This window comes from Sceloporus undulatus, chromosome 5, assembly GCF_019175285.1.
Source record: "Sceloporus undulatus isolate JIND9_A2432 ecotype Alabama chromosome 5, SceUnd_v1.1, whole genome shotgun sequence".
Classification (NCBI taxonomy): domain Eukaryota; kingdom Metazoa; phylum Chordata; class Lepidosauria; order Squamata; family Phrynosomatidae; genus Sceloporus; species Sceloporus undulatus.
In genome coordinates, this window is record NC_056526.1 from 102,108,786 (window position 1) to 102,128,035 (window position 19,250).

General features: G+C 39.8%; 1 protein-coding gene across 1 annotated transcript; it reads left to right on the forward strand.

Moving 5' to 3' along the window:
* Positions 1-22: 22 nt before the first annotated feature.
* On the forward strand, positions 23-18,318 carry PTHLH (parathyroid hormone like hormone). Its single transcript, XM_042466608.1, has 4 exons — positions 23-224; positions 10,371-10,790; positions 12,513-12,884; positions 17,894-18,318. Exons 1-3 carry the CDS (start codon positions 118-120, stop codon positions 12,529-12,531), a joined length of 546 nt encoding a protein of 181 aa, XP_042322542.1. The 5' UTR covers positions 23-117; the 3' UTR covers positions 12,532-12,884; positions 17,894-18,318.
* The last annotated feature ends 932 nt before the right edge of the window (positions 18,319-19,250 follow it).

Sequence of the window (19,250 nt, forward strand, 5' to 3'; positions counted from 1 at the left end):
GAGGAAGGGCCAGAGGGTCAGGCAAGGCTAGGACTCTCCTGGATCCCCTCCAGCAAGCCCCCGCTCTCTGCTCATCGCTCGCCTTCTCCTCCGCAGGTCGCCCACCGCCGAGGCACCATGTTCCCCCGGCTCTCCTTCTTCCACCAGTGGAGCTTCGTGGTCTTCCTGCTCAGCCCCTGCCTCCCCTCTTCGGGGAAGTCCCTGGAAGGGAGCAGCCGCAGACTGTAAGTTGCTGCTGCTTCTTCTTTTGCTGTGGGTTGCCTGGCCGGAGTGGGTCCTCTGAAAACAGGCAGGTTTCCATGTGTCCCAGAAGAAACAGGAGGAGAAATAACCCGATTTGGCCCCGCTTTAACTGCGTTACTGGCTCAAGGCTATGGAATTCTGGGAGTATGTTGTGGGGCCCCTTTGCCCATCCGAACAATCACGGCAAAAGGTTGTTTTGGATGAAGCCTATCTGGAGACGTAGCACAATATGTACTATCAGATTTCTCTCTCCGTGATTGTTGGCACTAGATAAGAGGAGCAATTCCTGTCCTTAAAGGACACGGCCTGGGCTTGAGGGGAGCTGAGGGGAGAGGTAGAGCCTCATCTGGGTAGGATTACTTTTGTTCATGCCCCGACTGCATTGAGGTTCCTCCCATTACAGTAGGAGAGACTTTGGAGACTTCAGATGCCAGCAGAGTAGGCAAACTGGCATGGATCCCAGCGATGGGGATAGCACCGTAGGTGAAATATATATGGCACTTAGATCACAGGCATTGCTTTCACTCATTTGGGGCTTGTGCCAATTCGTGTTCGCCCTCCTGGATTTAGAGAGAAAGAGGGGTTTTGAGATAGGCAGATCTGAAGGACCCAAAACTCCAAGCACACACACAGAGAGAGACTAGCACCATATTTATTAACATGAATCATCTTACTGTAGTGTCAACAAAACCCAGACAAACCACCCAGGTCAATAATCCCACACTGTGGTTATGTACCAATGCTCTGTAGAGCTCTAGTTACTTAAGGCCCTAATCCTGCTTTATCTTTACTCTCGCTCATTTATTCAAGCCTGCTATGACAAGACAGTTATACAGCATGTGTCATAAATACAAAGATCTTAGATTATTTACTGGGGTGGACAGATAACCAGGCGATGGGGCAAAAACAAAAAGATCCAATGCAAATTAGATTAGAAGGAACATATAGGAACTTGGCTCCAAAAGGCCGTCTTTGGACCTCCCTAAACAACTAGGGCAGAGAACACTGTACAGCAGATAAGGATACAGGACATCCTCTTCCATTAACATTAGCTGCCTGCGAGCCTTATCAGTCCTTCATTTGAAAAATCAGGCTGCTCACTATAGTTATGCAGCAAATCCATGTTTAGTTTTGTGTTGCATCCTTCACTTGGCTAAACCATTCTGGACTGGAACCGGTCCCATAAACTTTTGCATTTATCAGTGCTGTCTTTCTTCAGGGGAAACGGTTTCTATTTCAACTGATTATTTTGTCTCCATTTAATATTAATTGCAAAACTCACTCTCACACCCCAATTGCTAATATTAAACATGTTCTGAGTAAATGTTTGTGTGAAGTGATACACAAACTATTTGTGTGAAGTTTGTGTTGCAGTGAACAAAACCCACAAACAATAACTAAGTCCTTGCTATATTGTCCAGAACAACTTCTTTGATCTGACGATCATAGAATCATAGAGTTGGAGGAGACCACAAGGGCCATCCAGTCCAACCCCTTGCCATGCAGGAAATCCCAATCAAAGCATCCCCAACAGATGGCCATCCAGCCTCCGTTTGAAGACCTCCAAGGAGGGAGACCCCACTACACTCCGAGGAAGGAGTGTGTTCCACTGTCAAACAGCCCTTACTGTCAGGACGTTCTTCCTAATGTTGAGGTGGAATCTCTTTTCTTGGAGCTTGCATCCATTGTTCCAGGTATTATTCTCTGGAGCAGCAGAAAACAAGCTTTATCCCTCCTCAATATGACATCCCTTCAGATATTTAAACAGGGCTATCATATCACCTCTTAACCTTCTCTTCTCCAGGCTAAACATACTCAGCCCTAAGTCGTTCCTCATAGGGCATGGTTTCCAGATCCTTCACCATTTTGGTCACCCTGGTCTGGACTCGCTCCAGCTTTTCAAAATCCATTTTGAATTGTGGTGTCCAGAACTGTATACAGTATTCCAAGTGAGGCCTGACCAAAGTAGAACAGAATAGCACAATTACATCCCTTGATCTAGACACTATACTTCTATTGTTACAGCTTAGAATCACATTGGCCTTTTTAGCTGCCGCATAATACTGTACTCCTGTTCAACTTGTGGTCTACTAGAACTCCCAGATCCCTTTCACACACAGTCTTGTTAAGCCAGGTGTCCCCCATCCATTATCTATGCACTTCATTTTTGTTCGTTTGGCCCCAAGTGCAGTATCTTACATTTGATACCAAATACAACAAGCTCCCATAACAGAGCTGGATGCCACTCCAACAGAGGAATCAAAGGGTAAATTGTAAAAGACGACATAGTCTGACTTAGTTAATAAATATGAGAATGCCATTAAACCCACAAAGCACCTTACAGATCTGTTATCCTTCTGAAGATAGTTTCTTGGAATATCTGTCCCTGAAGGCTGGACACAGGAGGCAAATTATAGTTGCTGAGAGTGGTTTCTTTTGGAAGTCAGTAAAAGAGAATGAGGGCCAGGGTGACTGTTTGAAGTTACAGCGATCAAGACATCAACAGTGGACACTTTCCTAATGATGACTGGTTAACCATTTTTCCTTTGGGGATTAGAAGATTAACCCAACCAGCATGTTTATGATGTTGAATTCATACCAGCCACAGGACCACATACACAAGATTAAATGACAGCTCTGTGAATGTGGCATACAATGTATACAGTAATTTGTGTGGGTACATTTGGGCCGTAAGAAACCATAAGCTCTCAACTCTTCTTTCAAAACTGCTTACCACATGTTAGCACTGCGTTAACTTCATCTGGTTTGGGGTCAGACTATTCATTTAACAAGTTCGCTAGCAGCCTGGAAAAGACCGCTAGTGGGTTATCCTAACAATTTTCTGTCTTCTTGCTGCTATTTTAAAGGATTATTTCCTGTATGAATCCACTACGGTGATTAGGCACATGCAAAAACTTTTAAACGTTACATGGGACAGGGGGAAACAATGCTAGAGATGGCACTTTTAACCAAAGTGCACCCAGCCTGTTTGTTCAACTGTTTGCACCAGGTTCTGTGGGCAATGCCTGAATTGAAACTGATGAGCAATCCTTATACTAGGGAGGCCTGCCTCAGGAACTTCCAGGACATGGACTAGAGAATATCCCCCCTCCCCCCAAGTAGTATTTTGATCCCTGTCTTGCTGATTTTAGGGTATAGGGAGAGAAAAAATGTCTCTTTAAATTGGTCTTTAAAAAGGGGGTTTAATGCTTATTAATTATTATATTGATTTATTGGTTAATTTGGTTTTAGTGATGTTTATTAGCCACCATGAGCACTATTTTTAGTGGAAAGTTAGGGCATGAATATAATAAATTAAAATAAATAAATACCTTGTGGGGGATTTTTTTTAGTATTTTAACCAGATGTCGCCTTTTTTTCTAACATGGTGCACAACTCATTGTCCTCTTTAAGAAATAAGAGTTACACAAGAGCAAGGGTGTGCTCAATGAAGCTGGTACAGGAGAACGTTCCAGTTGAGTGGCATGCAAATGGGGTATTTGAGTTACAAGTGCTTCAGTAAGAACAGCATAATTTTTCCAACCTAATCTATAAAAATATACATATTTTTCTTCATATATATATATATATATATATATATATATATATATATATATATGAATATGGTTAAGAGAAAATTTGTGAGAGTGGCAAAAACACCTAATTCACACGACAGCAGGAAATATTGTTTTATTTCATTTTTATTGTTATTGTTGTCATTAACTGCCATCAAGTCAACTTGAACTTATGGTGACTCTATGAAAGAAAGACTTCCAAGCCACCCTGTTATCAACTGCCCTGCTCAAGTTTTGCAAGCTCAGGGTCAAGTCTTCCTTGACTGAGTCTGCCTGTCTTCCTCTTTTCCTACTGCTTCTACTTTACCAAGCATGACTGTCTTTCTACTGAGTTTTCTCATGATATCACATTAGTACAATTCTTTTTGTTTAAAATCCTTGTAATCTGTTTTATATAATCCTTTTATTTATTGTTTCCATCATATTTTTATTTCCTCTTGGTTATATAGTGTGTTCCCCGGCTGGCCATACAGCATTTACATTTTTGGTTGAAAGTTCCCTTTGATTTCTTAGATTTTGTGGAGAAATCCATGAAGCTTTTTAGGTTTCTGCATTGATTATTATAGTAGTTCTTTTTGTCCCTGTACACAAGTTGCTTAACAGTTGCATACAGAGTTCTGACCCTATTTTTGTCACCTTTTACTTTTGTTTCTCAACTGTTCTTAACTGCTTGAAAAGTTTCATCTAATGAGCTTTCTCTTTCTTTTTGGCTGCTAATAGTGTCTCCTTGCATTCCCCCCCCCGGCTTCAGTCCAAAGTTATTCTAGCTCCCAGTCAATTAGGTGTAATAGAGCAAATCGGTTTTGTTTTTTTTTTTACATTGTCTTCAACTTCTTTTTTACAATGTCCAACTTCTCCTGATTCATGCTTCTTACATTCCATGTTCCTTATATAATCATAAAATCATAGAGCTGGAAGAGACCACAAGGGCCATCCAGTCCAACCCCCTGCCATGCAGGAAATCCAGATCAAAGCATCCCCGACAGATGTCCATCCAGCCTCTGTTTAAAGACCTCCAAGGAGGGAGACTCCACTACACTCCGAGGGAATCATTGTGCTGTTTTGGACTTTTCCTTTCACCTTTGAGCATATCAACAGCAGAAAGTCATTTCGGCTTGAGTCGAGTTGCTCCTTTAGCCACAGAGCTACTTGTAACTCTCCTCTGTCCTGCCTCAGTAATTGGCTAAGTGTCTTCCAACCTGGGTATCTCATCTTCTGGTACTATCTCTTGTTTCATTTTGGATGTTCTCATCATAGGGTTTTCATGGCAAATGATATCCAAAGGAGGTTTACCAGTGCCTCCTTATGTGCAGTAGTAACAAGCATTAGCTATGGTGCCACTGTTGTTGTTACTGAGGGATCTTCCATCAGTGTCACCCTCACTATTGCTCCTGCCCAGTAGCTGTTTGGCACATTTAGTCTGCAAAAAGCCTATCTAAGCATACTTTTTGCCACAGCAAAAGCCTATCTGACATGGAAGACTCTTATCACTAGCAATGCTGTCATCAGCATAGTCCCTTGCCTCACAGGAGTTTATAATTCCTTCACCATAGAAAAGTAATGCCATGGTAGGTTTAGTTTTGTACCTGATCTGGCTTTGGTCAGGCCCCACCTGGAATACTGTGTCCAGTTTTGGGCAACACAATTCAAAAAGGAAGTGGAGAAACTGGAGTGTGTCCAAAGGAGGGCGACTAAAATGCTGAAGGGTCTGGAAAGCATGCCCTATGAGGAACGACTAAGGGAGCTGGGGATGTTTAGCCTGGAGAAGAGAAGGTTAAGAGGTGATATGATAGCCCTGTTTAAATACTTAAAGGGATGCCACATTGAGCAGGGAGCAAGCTTGTTTTCTGCTGCTCCAGAGACTAGGACCAGGAGCAATGGATGCAAGCTACAGGAAAAGAGATTCCACCTCAACATTAGGAGGAACTTCCTGACAGTAAGAGCTGTTCAACAGTGGAACACATTTCCTTGGAGTGTGGTGGAGTCTCCCTCCTTGGAAGTCTTCAAGCAGAGGTTGGATGGCCATATGTTGGATATGCTTTGATTGAGATTTCCTGCATGGCAGGGAGTTGGACTGGATGGCCATTGTAGTCTCTTCCAACTCTATGATTCTATGATCTAAAAAAGTCAACTGTCCTCTTTACTGGACCCCAAAGGCTGAGCTGCTGTGAATGATGATCTTTACGGAAATAATGTCGTAAATAGAATACTGACACACAATGCAGCTTTTATAATAGAATTGAAAGGCCATAGTTTCCCGGGGGGGCGGGGGGGAGATTACAGAGGGAGCCTAAAGACAGGAGCCAATATTAAGAGAGGGGTATAGGAAGAGAGAGAGGGAAAATAAGAGATTGTGAGATAAGTGAGATAAGTTGTGCCCTAGTAGAGTTACAACATTATTTGAACATACTGGATTTTTGAGAATGGTATTTTAAAAGAAATGAAGCTAAGAATTTAAAATGTTAAAGGGAGGTGAAACTTTCTCATGAAAGCATCCGGCAAAAAGCTAATGGAACTATAATATGACTCACCATAGCAAGATTGACAAAGATGATAAAAATAGGCTAGACTCATGTGGCATCAGAGGAGTAGGTTAATCCAAACACTGGCCTGTTGTGAGAACATAAGTGGGGAACATGATGGATAGATACAGGACACAATGGTTATCATAAGAACTGTACTCTTTTAGGTCACTTTTTAAAGGGTGGTTTTAAAGAAGACACCTTAAAGTTTAGATTCACATACTATATTGGCTACAACCACTAGGAGTTACATCTTTTCTTGAGTCATTTTGTTTTTCTTTATGCTGCCTCAATGTTTTGAGGATACATAAAATTTTATTGTTAATATTCTAAAGTTTATATAGTAGAAACCTTTAAGGCTTTTTTGAAGTATAACTACTACTGTTATATTGTTTTAAGCTGAAAAAATACATAACAGTTTTCTTGGATTTGACCCTGGCAAGTAGTAACCACTCAACTATTGTGTGTGTGTGTGTGTGTGAGAGAGAGAGAGAGAGAGAGAGAGAGGGCGCATGTACACCCATACGTGTCATGTTTTGCTGGTAGTTTTAAAAAGGAATCTAGTAGCACATATAATTTTTTTTAAAATGTTAAACTGATCATATCAGTAGGATTCCCAGTCACTGCATTGATCCCAATGTCTAAAAGGCAGATTTACTCGTTTGATGACTATAACATCATGGCAACTTCCGTGCAAGAAGAAGTAATTAATTATAGGAACAACAACACTTGGCATTGTTACAGTATCTTCAGGCATTCAAAGCAGTTCATTTACATTACCTTAGTAATCCTTACAACTCTGAAGGGTAAATAAATATGATTATCCCCTATTACAGAGAGGAAGACAGAGAAGTGTGCCTAAGGCAAGCTACTGCGCTCAGGGCAGATTTGAAAGACTGCCTAGTATATACACCTCTCTGAGGAATATAACAGATTATACAAATAGGCTGATGTCACATAAGGCATAATATTTTTCCATTTGGTCACATTTCACACATGGAAGACATCAAGTGCAAAATAATCAAGCAATAAGAACTGAATGCATAAGCCATGAACTCTTTACATAAGTCATGAGAGGAGGGGGGATAACTTCTTTTTCATTTCACTATTGAAGACTTCTTGATCCTTGAGTTGCACATATACTAGTCAGTCTCTATATAGTTCTAATGCTATATGTAGACTAGTTTCCATGGAGATGCCTGTGACGAGCAATAACTATACATGCTGCTCCCATGACTGACATAAATTAACACTAATCAGTGTGATAGGTTAACAGGCCTGACTTATAAAAACTGATTTTAGCTTCAAGCAAAGCATCACAAAGACATCATTGCCCTGAACAAGAGATGTTCCTGCATTCACAATTTGTTGTCATTATTGTGCATCCTCATGTTGTTTCCGACTTATAGTTCCCTTAATTCAACCTCTCATGGGTTTTCTGGGGCTAAGAGTATGTGTCTTGCCCAAGGTCATCCAGTGCATTTCCATGGTCAAGTGGGGAATCAAACCCTGATCTCAAGAGTCATCATTCAGTGCTCAAACCATTACACTACACTGGCTCTCCCATTTATGCTACATTCAGGTAATCTGTGAGTCATACTCATGCCTTAGCACATTCTCCTTCAAGCAGACTGGAAGGACAGCTACTTGTGGCATTCTTTGAAACCAGCCCACCTCCCATTTTTTTCCTGCCGTTCACAGCATATCCACCTTACCCTGAGGGAAAAACAGACATATTCTCATAGTTAATTATTTCCCAGGAAGTTCTTGGATCACCTGTTGGACCACAATATGGTTTCTGTGGACCATGCTGCCTTTGTCTCCCTGGTTATTACAGTATGAACTGCTTGCAAAACGCCTGATCAAATCATTACTTAACTAGTCTAAAACTAAGAAAGCTCAGATGAACCAGATCTGTCAATGACATGTGGCAACTGTTGTCTTTAAAACAGTGTTAGGGGAATATTAAGATGTGCACAGAAAAACGTAAATGAGAGGCTGGGTGCTGCAGATGCAACAGGTGAATAAAAGGTGTACAATTTTAAAAACTAGGCACCAAGAAAATAGCCTGAAATTTTTCTGCCAAGACAATATGTCCTACATTAAGAATAGCCAGTGGAAGCAAATATGGTCTTCAAATCACTTTGCTTCAGTTTTGTTTGGCTCGACCAGATTATAATTAAAGTGTAGTAGCAGGTTTGACTGTTATTTTTTTCTATAAAGAAAAGAGGGAAAAGATCTATTTTCAAGATGTAAAAAAGAGCTAATCCATGTGAAAAGTGTCTTTATTTTTCTGTAGTGTTCTGCTGATGGTTGGGCACTCTATAAACAAAGCTCTCCGAGCTGTTCCATCATTTTATAATGGACTCTAACCAACTATTAGACCAACGTCTTCAGCAAAATATGTCTTGCCTTCATTTGGTTTTCTGCTGGACGCTTGGAGTATCTACAGAAAACTCATAATTTGGCTACCCTGGATCAACTAATCCAAACTCCTATTCTAGAATGGATTGATATACTTCTGCACTCTCCTTGTATTGAGTGTTGTAGTATCTCTGCCTTTCACCTAAGGGAAGAGGGTTTGTTCTAATCTGCAGATTGTAGTGGTTTAGTGCATTGCCATAATGCAAGTCAATACAGATCAAGTCTTCCTTATCCAGAATGCTTGGGACCAGAGGTGTTCTGGATTTTGTTTTGTTTTTTATTTCAGAATACCTATATTTGTATATCTCACATAATTTGTATTATCTCACATAATGACATACAGTATCTTGAAAATGGGACCCAAGTCTAAACATAAAAATCATTTATATATAGCCTGAATGTAATTTTATATGATTTTTTTTTTAAAAAAATGTGCATGAAAGAAAGTTTGCATACATTGAATCATCAGAAAGAAAGATGTCAGTATTCAGCCACCCATGAAAAAAAGTTTCAGTTTTTACAGTATTTTGGATTTCAGAATTTTGGAAAAGGGAGACTCAGCTTATATAACATTTCTGTTGAAAGGTGGGGGAAACCTGATTGCTTCAAAATAAGGCCCTGTAACTTAGCCCTAAAAGACACATAACAGTATTAAGAAGTAAAAGCAACTAATCTTTAATAGACATACATAATTACATGCTTAATTAAGAATGTGCTTATCTAAGTCAAGCTTGTTTTGATGTTACCTGCTTTTCTTTGTTCTATTTGTGGGCCCTGTTGGTACCATTGGAAAGCTCAGACCAGATTGTGAGGAGCCCATTACACAGCTTCTCCTTATGAGTGGTGCTATGTGACTTCAAGTCATTTCTGACTTATGGAGACCCAAAAATGAACCTATCACAGGATTTTCTTGGAAAGATTTATTTGGAGGGATTTATCATTGCCTTCCCCCGAGGCTGAAAGAATGTTATTTGGCCAAGGTGGGGTTCCATGGCTGAGTGGGCCTTCAAAGGCTCATCTGCTAGAGCTGTAGTCTACTCAAACCACTACACCATGATGGCTCTCTTGAGAGTTATCCCTGCCGGAAACTGTGATTATGCTGACACAGAAAGGAGCCATGTGGTGGGCTGTCTCTGTGTGACCTTATCCTTCTGATATTACCAATGTAATGCAGGGAGGAATTATATTGCAATGATGCATATGCCACAAAGCTGATGTCAGAAGAACTTGAGTGTAATTTTGCTCTTAGCAGAATTTGTTTTGAAGATATTTGTTGCCATTAGGTACAGACAAGCACCAGCTGATTCTTCCAGCAGCAATTAAATAATTGTTTAGCAAGGATTGTCTCTGATGACTAAGAAAACTCAATTGGTTAAGCATAGGATAATTAGTGAGTTATTGCAAGTTTAGATTTTCTGATTCTGTACAGAACAGCTAAGGCACAGTAGGAATTATTTCAGAATATCTATCAGTGGCACTAAGAGGTAGATGGTTGTCTCCCTATGTTTATTATATTGACAAAAAAGGCTGGTTTTTGACAAACTGGCTCCACAACAATATGCCATTGTTGATTTAATAACAGAGGGTTTTGCTTTTTTTTAAGCAGTAAAAGGACTGTATCAGAATACCAGCTCTTACATGACAAAGGAAAGTCTTTTCAAGATATACGAAGAAGAAACTTCCTGCAAAATTTAATTGAAGGTGTAAACACAGCTGAGATCCGAGCTATGCCAGAGGTATCACCAAATCCTAAACCTGCCACCATTGCAAAGAACTATGCTGTGCGGTTTGGCAGTGATGACGAAGGCAAATACCTGACTCAAGAGACCAACAAAACTCAGATGTACAAGGAACAGCCTCTTAAGACACCAGGGAAGAAAAAGAAAGGAAAGCCTGGGAAACGTAAGGAGCAAGAGAAGAAAAAGAGAAGGGTTCGTTCAGCCTGGCTAAACTCCAGAGGATCTGGGAGTGGAATTCTACAAATCCCCCTCTTGGACACCTTGGCTACTGCACATATTAACACAAGGTAGTATCTTCAGTCTTTAAGGCAGGGGTAGGAATTTTGTAGCCATCCAGATGTTGCTGGACTGAAACTCTCAGCTTTACTCACTATTGCCTATGCTAGTCCTAGAGCTACTGAAAGTTGCAGTTAAGTACCATGTGAGGACTGAATGAATCCTTCCTGCATGAGGCCTTCCCATTTTAAGGCAAAAACCTTTTTTGTCCTATGCCCATGGCATGATTCCCAAAGTAGTATGCTGGCTAAGGTGAGAAACGAAATGGTAATGGACAGAATTCACTGTAAAGTTCTTCTGTGCAAGTCCCATTGAAGCAAGGAGGAGCTGTGCATGAGCAATCTGATTCTTGGATACATGGGGCTTACACAAGGAGAACTCTATGAGATGCCAAACTGGTACTTGAAGGGGTCATATCTTGCCTCAAAGTCAAGCTGTATTCAATTCACATTTTTTTTTTTCTAAATTACAGAGAGAGGGAGGGAGAACTATTTGAGGAATTCTTTTTCTGCACCAATAGTAACTCCCTTTGCTTTAAATGATAAATAATATCTTCTTTCTAGAGAACAAGAAATGGTCAACAAATTTGCTTGCCATTGACAAATAGTGAGTTACTAAATTTGTGAACAGAATTTCAAACTGAAGTCCCTGCTTTAGGCAACTAGTTACTCTAAAAATGCATTTCAAGTCTATTATAATTTCTGTACTTATTCAAAATTCAGAAACATTTTTCAGACATGAAAAACAACTACATTTTAAAGTAAAATAACATCCCAAATGCACAAAACAATGATACTTTTATTCAGTCAACCAAAATGCACAAAATATAAAATGCATTTGGTTGGCTGATTTGTGGATTTTGGATGTTCTTGTACTTTGCTATATGGCCATCACAGCTACCCCTGAATCAATTACATTTTAAGATTATAAAGATTTAAGCCCTGCCTAAATTTGTACAGATATAAAAAAAGAGGCTATGTTTTCGCCTTTGTCTTTAAGAATTTACATCATTTAACAAAAATTCTTCTTGTTTTTAACCTTAGGGGAGAACAAGGAAAGTTTCTCTTAGCAATATCTCCTAACGCTAGCCAGCCTTCTGTTATAATATTTTCCCTGCTATTAGGACTTGTTAGTTCAGTTCCAATTCTGCTGCCAGCTTGTCAAACAATTACACTGCTGCTGAAAAATGTTGAGCATTACCCTGGGGGTAGCGAAACATGTTTCTCTCATATATGACAAGAAGGTTTTCAAAGAAGGGGGAAGAGCTTAAGAGCAACAACTTTGCACAGAATCCATATGACTATTTTTCTAAAACAACTGCTAAAGCTCCCATTCACTTTCATTCACTGCAGAAAGAAAATATAAATAATAAAACTCAGATTATTAGAGCAAGCATTCTAACACTGGCATCCTAAGTATACTTACTTAGCTCTAAGCCCCAATGAATCAATGGGAATTGCTAGAAAATATGCATTTATTTAATTTTATTGGATGTGTATTGCTCCCCTTATCCAAGTAGATTTGATGTAATAGTATAGGGTTATTCCATTCAGTCTTTATTTTACTTTACCTTTGAAGCAGGTTAACACAGGCAGGCCACAATCTAGAGAACACATATTTCAACCAAGGTTTTCTGTGACTGAGGTTCAAACTAACTAACCATGTAGCTGTGCCTTAGCATGCAGCCTTGCTTAGAGACTGGGGGGATGACGTATATCTATTTTTGATTTCAGAGTGGGACCAGGAGCATAGATTTTCCTGGAGAGCTTGCAATACATAGAGAAGAAGAAAGTCAAATTTAACCTGCTGGAAAAAAGTGGGCAAAGTAATCAGAAAAAGCCAAATTGTCAGTGCTCCTTTGAAGAGAATTCTGCCTGTGACATGCATGTAACTGCACTGGACTGTTTGAAACAATAGTCACTTTGTGTGCAGTACCCAAACCATGGCAAGAGACACTGGAGTTCCTAGTGAAGGGTTGCAACTTCTGGCATGAAACAAAAAAGAGGGCAGTCTGTACCTCTCTCCCACTTTTTTGTGACATTTACATGTTTTATCCATTTCAAATTATGTTCTAATTGAAAGAAAGGCAAGCACTGCGTAACTAGGTAGGTGATATTTTTGTGTTGTCTTTCTACCATACAGTAAGCCAAGCACTACTTCTTTCATGCCCACACTTGAAAACTTCAGTAGAATTTTTATGTTCTTGTGCTATTTAAGATGCCATGTGGGACATATCCAATCATAAAGCATCTACATGATGAAATAGGTTTAAAATAACTACAAAATAATTTATTCCCAGGAAAGTTTTTAAAATGTTTCTTGGTACTACAGCATTTATTCCCAGTTTTTCTATATTTATATTGATCCAAATCCATTATTGCACTGGTGCTTCCCTTTTACTCTTCCTGCCCCCAGAGGGCATGACAACACCCCAAAATGGGTTCTGGTGGGCTTCCCTGACATCTAGGGCAGGTTTTGGGAGCTGCAATCCTTCTGATTCTGTTGATGGAGGAATTCCTGGCCATGGATGTCGCCCACTGGACTTCACTCATTGGGTTTCACCAATGCTGAACATTTATAAGACCCAGGTTTTAATTATATCCAAAAAGAATCCAAAATGCTGTGAGCATTTCTAAGTCAGGGCAGGGACGTAGCCAAGAGGGGGGGTCTTGGGGTCCGGACCCCCCTTTCCATTAGAAAAATGAATGGTGTGTGCTGCTGCGCCGCCGCACTCAAGCCCCATTATAATGGTGGCACTTAGTCTGGACCCCCCCCCCCTTTCCTAAAATCCTAGCTACGTCCCTGGTCAGGGCATATCATAATACATTTTTCTCTTTATATATATATATATATATATATATATATATATATATATATATATACACACATACACACACACACACACACACACACACACATATACATACATACACACACACACACACCAGCAGTATAGGGCAGTGAAGGGCTTGTACTTTTACTTTATTTAAGATAGATTTTTTGAGGAAAAGGAGTTGGGAACAATAGCAAAATTCCTTCTCTGCCAAATGAAACAGAATTTTGGCTCCTGAGCTTCCAAAGCATCTTTACCTGATAATATGCTAATGAATTGGCAGGAATTGATATTTCCACATCATTAATCAAATGATTGTCAACCTTACAGATTAGGAAAACATTTCCAGGAGAAACCCATAATTAGCACTGGGTAGAACCAGGCACTCTTTGTATCACCTTGATTGCCTTTTCAAAACAAATGTCTGCACACACACACACCTTTCAAATTGCAGGTTTAAAAAACAGGTTCAAATATTATTCTACACGTTAGCAGAAAAGTCAAGATGACAATTTGTTTTAAAACTGTCCAGGAGCCAGCATTCACATGGGTCCTTTCTTTTCATCAAGGAAGGTTTTTTAAAAAATCAAAATCTGAATATGATTGTCCTTTTTAAAAGACACTGAGAAAGAAAGCACCAGCACAGAAACAAAGAGAGGAGAAAAGCCTTTTAAAATGTAACATTAAAAAAGTCCAAGATATTCCAAGTTTTAGCTCTTCCAGGACTCCAGGAGGAAATGAAACTAGTAACCCATGGCAGCTAAAAGCTATTCAGTGTGCTACCTCCTTAGATAAAAGGTAGGAATGTTTAGCTGTTTTGCTTAATCTGCTTCAATTGCTCCTGAATAAGAGGCCAAAGCTAACAAAGAGAAATGTAAGGTACTGCACTTAGGGCCGAAAAATGAAATGAACAGATATAGGTTGGGTGACACCTGCCTGAATGAAACTACGTGTGAAAGGGATCTGGGAGTCCAAGTAGACCACAAATTGAACATGAGTCAACAGTGCCATGCGGCAACTAACAAGGCCAATGTGATTTCAGGCTGCATCAATAGAAGTATAGTGTCTAGATCAAGGGAAGTAATAGTCTCACTCTATTCTGCTCTGGTCAGGCCCCACCTGGAATATTGTGTCCAGTTCTGGGCACCAAAATTTAAAAAGGATGTTGAGAAACTGGAGCGTGTCCAAAGGAGGGCGAGCAAAATGCTGAAGGGTCTGGAAACCATGCCCTATGAGGAACGACGTAGGGAGCTGGGGATGTTTAGCCTGGAGAAGAGAAGGTTAAGATGTGATATGATAGCCCTGTTTAAATACTTGAAGGGGTGTCATATTGAGGAGGGAGCTAGCTTGTTTTCTGCTGCTCCAGAGACTAGGCCCCGGAGCAATGGATGCAAGCTGTAGGAAAAGAGATTCCACCTCAACATTAGGAAGAACTTCCTGACAGTAAGGGCTGTTTGACAGTAGAACAAACTCCCTCGGAGTGTAGTAGAATCTCCTTTCTTGGAGGTATTTAAGCAGAGGCTGGATGGCCATCTGTTGGGGATGATTTGTAGATATCCTGCAAGGCAGGGGGTTGGACTGGATGGCCCTTGCGGTTTCTTCCAACTCTATGATTATATGATTCAAACCAGGGTGAAAAATAAAGCTCTTTGAATTTTGTGGTGAGGCATCCAAATGGAAAACAAACCTAAAAAGGGGTTTCTTCTGTTCCTCTAGATTTGGAGGGACAGTTGAATGCAACTGTGCAAGCTGCATGACTCTGGCCTATTGGAAAGGTCTGAGGTCAGCTCCTGGATTTTCTAGTGCTCCCACAGAATGGATGTGATGCATTCCCAATAATATTTTGCAGCTTTTGCAATTCTGAATCTACTTTCTATATAAACTTCCAAATGCACAGAAAATCAACCTTAAATCTGGAGCCAAATGGATGAACAGACTAAACATAAAATTCTAATTTTATATAAAACAAATTATTGTACAGTGGACCCTTACCTTACTTGGGGGGTCCATTCCGGACCCCCCGTAAGGCAAAAAACATGTATGCTCGAGCCCCATTGAATATAATGGGACTTGGGCGTGGCGGTGCACATGTGCCATGGGCACACATGCCATTCATTGTATTGCTGTGCAGCATCAGCGTAAGCTAAAAGCCATATATAGTGTACCTGCGTATGGTGCAGGTGCACTGTACAGCTGTTCTGCAAGCCTGAATTCCATAAAATGCACATATCACTGGGACACCTGATTTATGATATTCCCATGTTAGATAAAGTAAATAAAAATGCATAGTTCCATAATCCTATTTAAAGGTAACACCTTTCATTTATTAAAACTGGTTATTCCTCACACCCTTGCACATTTCACACCTTGTGAAATGCCAACTGACCCTGTAAACACAGAGATAATCTCATTCTGTCTTTTAGTTCAAGAAAAATACATGAAAGTAAAATAAATGAAATCCATTATTTAAAAGGAATCTACTTCAGGAAAAGATGAACAAACAGGGGTAGGATATAACTTACTGGCTATTAGGAAGCTATACAAATAAAAGTACTGATTCCCATATGTTTATCTAACAGACATTGCAGAACATTGCTTGGCTGTATTCAGGATTCCGGGCTTTCTTCTTAGCTGTGTTTCTGTGAAGTGGCAATTTAACATGGCAACCATAACTTTCAAGAACTGCTCACCATATAATTCACTCCCCCTTACTGTAAAAAAATCACCTTCAATCACCTCCAGAAATGTGTAATGCTGATAAAGAAACACTCTACACAAAAGCAGTAATGCTGAAGCCATCAGATCTTATGTTCCCAGTGGCAGTTCTCATTTGTTCTGGGTGCCAGGTGCAATCTTCCCAATGTGGATTTTTAAAAACTTTAATGTGTTTTACTTTAGTTATTCATATAAACTGAGAATGTCCAATGCCAAGTAACACATAGTGAATTTGGCACCAAATAGGAAGTTCTTGTGGTGTTTGTGAAAGTGGCTACTAAGGCTTCTAAAAGTGTCCTACAGGCAGAATTTTATATTAACATAAGCAGTATTAAGAATGCCTTTTTATATGCTCTTGTTACATAGCCAATTACATTTGCTAGTACTGCACATTTGCCCAACAAATCATAAAAAGCTTGTACACTCAGGAGGTTACAAATCATCCTGGCATGTACCAAATGAGATTCTGGATCCACTCAATTGAGTGAAGGTTTCTTCATTGTCAAAACAAGAAGGAACTTATTTTCAAGTACAAGGAACTTGAAAATAATCAGAAAACTTATAGTTTGTTAATTGTTACTATTTCCCCATGGATTTCTCTGCCTTATGTCAGGATTTAGGGTGGATTCAGACCACCGTCTGAGAGCTGATGTGTGGAAATCCTCCTTTCCAATTGGCAGCATGACACAGGTGACCAGACCACTATAGAAGTGAGAGCTTAGCCTATAGGTCATTTGCTCATTGTACTGATACAAACAGCCATCCTATCCTCAATCCCTGTAAGAATGCTGGTCAGTCTGTTCCTGTGGTTCTCTACTACAACTCCTTCCCTTCGTTTAGGTTGTAAATAAGTCAGATAACACTTGGGGATGTGGCACCTATAGAGAAGAGTATATTTCCTGAAGTGGAAACATAACATTCTGAAAGATAACTAATAGCTAGACTAGAGAATACAGCTCAGAGCAGAAGTGTAGATCTATGCCCAATGGCCACCCCCAATAGAAAATGTAAAGTGACTAAAAGGGAAAAGGGTTTTATACAGGAAACAAAGCTCAATGTACATAAATGGAATTTGTCTGTCTGTTTTAGATTTGGAAGACAGATTTCTCAGCTTTGCTTTGCTGCTGCTTTTGCCAGCTGGTAGACTTAGCAGTATACTGTATTCTCGAGTTAATTTGTTTCTTTTCCATTCAGCATTATGACCTTGATTGAGATTCTTCAGCCCACACCTAGTTTTAGATTTCAGTGAAAGTACACTAAATGATGATTAAAATGTAATGTGTTGGTAATAACTATGGTGGGGGAAGGGGGCAGGGAGGAACATCCCAGCTGCAAAGCATCAGCTACTTGGAACTGATCTGTAATATTTCACATTGCTAATTTCATTGTATTGAAAGCCATGTACAGTAGAGACTGAACAACAACAACAAAAAAGCATGAATGTATCCCGTACTCATCATCTCTTCCAGCAGGCACACCCTATATTTGAGACTAGCAATGTTGATTCCAGTTATTTTATGTGGGGGGAAAAATGATTTCTCCTTTTTCTTTTGCCTTTCTTTGCAGGAGGCGTTGACATCTTCAGCTGAGATATTTGGAAAACACATTGCAGTATTCTGTAATAGTGAACATATGGAAAGAGTTAGAAGTATTTATTATCTGTAAATATTGTAAATGTATCAAAATAAAAACTTGGCCACAGATGCTTTCCAAAACTGCACATCTGAACATTGTGAATAGGGGGGGGGGATTTTTGTGCTATGACAATTCTTCTTGTCACATTTACCATAATTTATTTTGTTGAATAATGTATTTATTTCCATGAACTTTTATCTTGGTGCTGCTGACTTCTATATTTTTGTAACATAATGCACTTTAGATATACATGTCTTAATAAGACATAAATAAACTATTCCTGGTTTTTAAATCTGTTTAATGAGTTGCCCCTGTAGAATGGTTTCAATGTGATTTTCTTCCATGCATGTATAAAAAGGCAGTATTTTTACAATTTGTAAAAAAAAAAAAAATCCAATAAAATGTAATCTAATTAAAATAATATCATGACTCAGAGAAAGAAATGTGTCCTCGAGGACTTTAAGGACAAGGAACAATCATTTTCCCTTCTACAACATCTGAAAATAGTCTTTAAACTTAATATGTTTACATTGGTTTCAGTTCCATTTTCACATTAGCTTTTAGTTAAAAATCACTTACAATATATTGCGCTCTAGCATTTGGCAGTAATACAGTGGAGAAGCTGAACTGATGTCTTTTCCTAGTGGAATAGAATTCTCTGCATGGGAGGAAATGCTCCAGCCAGTCTTACATGGGAGAATAAACCAAACTCAATAACTATTGGTCTAGAGTTTTCAAAGGCTGAGCACAAGCGATGGAGACAGACTAAGGGGGCTGGGGCCAGGGGCAAGGAAGTTACAGCTCCCCAGATTCCTGTCCAGCTGAGGGTATGCAGATGAGACAAAAGGGGCTTCGTGGGAGCCAGGGACTATTGCTGCCTTGGAACATGTGAACTCGGCTTTTAAAAGATCTTTCATTAGAAAACTTCCCACTTCACTCCAAGGTTATTTCCAGATGCTGCTACTTCTGTTACTCAGATACAAACTAGAATGCTCCATAGAATCTGTTTCAGACAGTACTGTAGCAGCACAGAAAGGTACACATACCCTCCAACTGTCCTGAATTGGCAAAGATGGTCCCAATTAATCTTCAATTGTCTCCCTTTTCAGTTGTTTTAAAATGTTCCACATTTGATCGTCTTCCACTTTTCCCATTGTCATCACTTTATGCTAACTGCTGCAAACTGAGTTCAAAATTAACTCAGCGGGGCGGGGGGGGGGGGAGCTTGCCCTTCTCCTGTGTGTTTCTCTTCATTTGTGCCTTTGCCATCTTGACCACACTCACACAT

Coding starts and splice junctions, on each gene's coding strand:
- PTHLH (XM_042466608.1), top strand. CDS start 118: ATGTTCCCCCGGCTCTCCTTCTTCCACCAGTGGAGCTTCGTGGTCTTC. Junction 225..10,370: donor GAAGGGAGCAGCCGCAGACT/GTAAGTTGCTGC, acceptor TTTTTTAAGCAG/TAAAAGGACTGTATCAGAAT.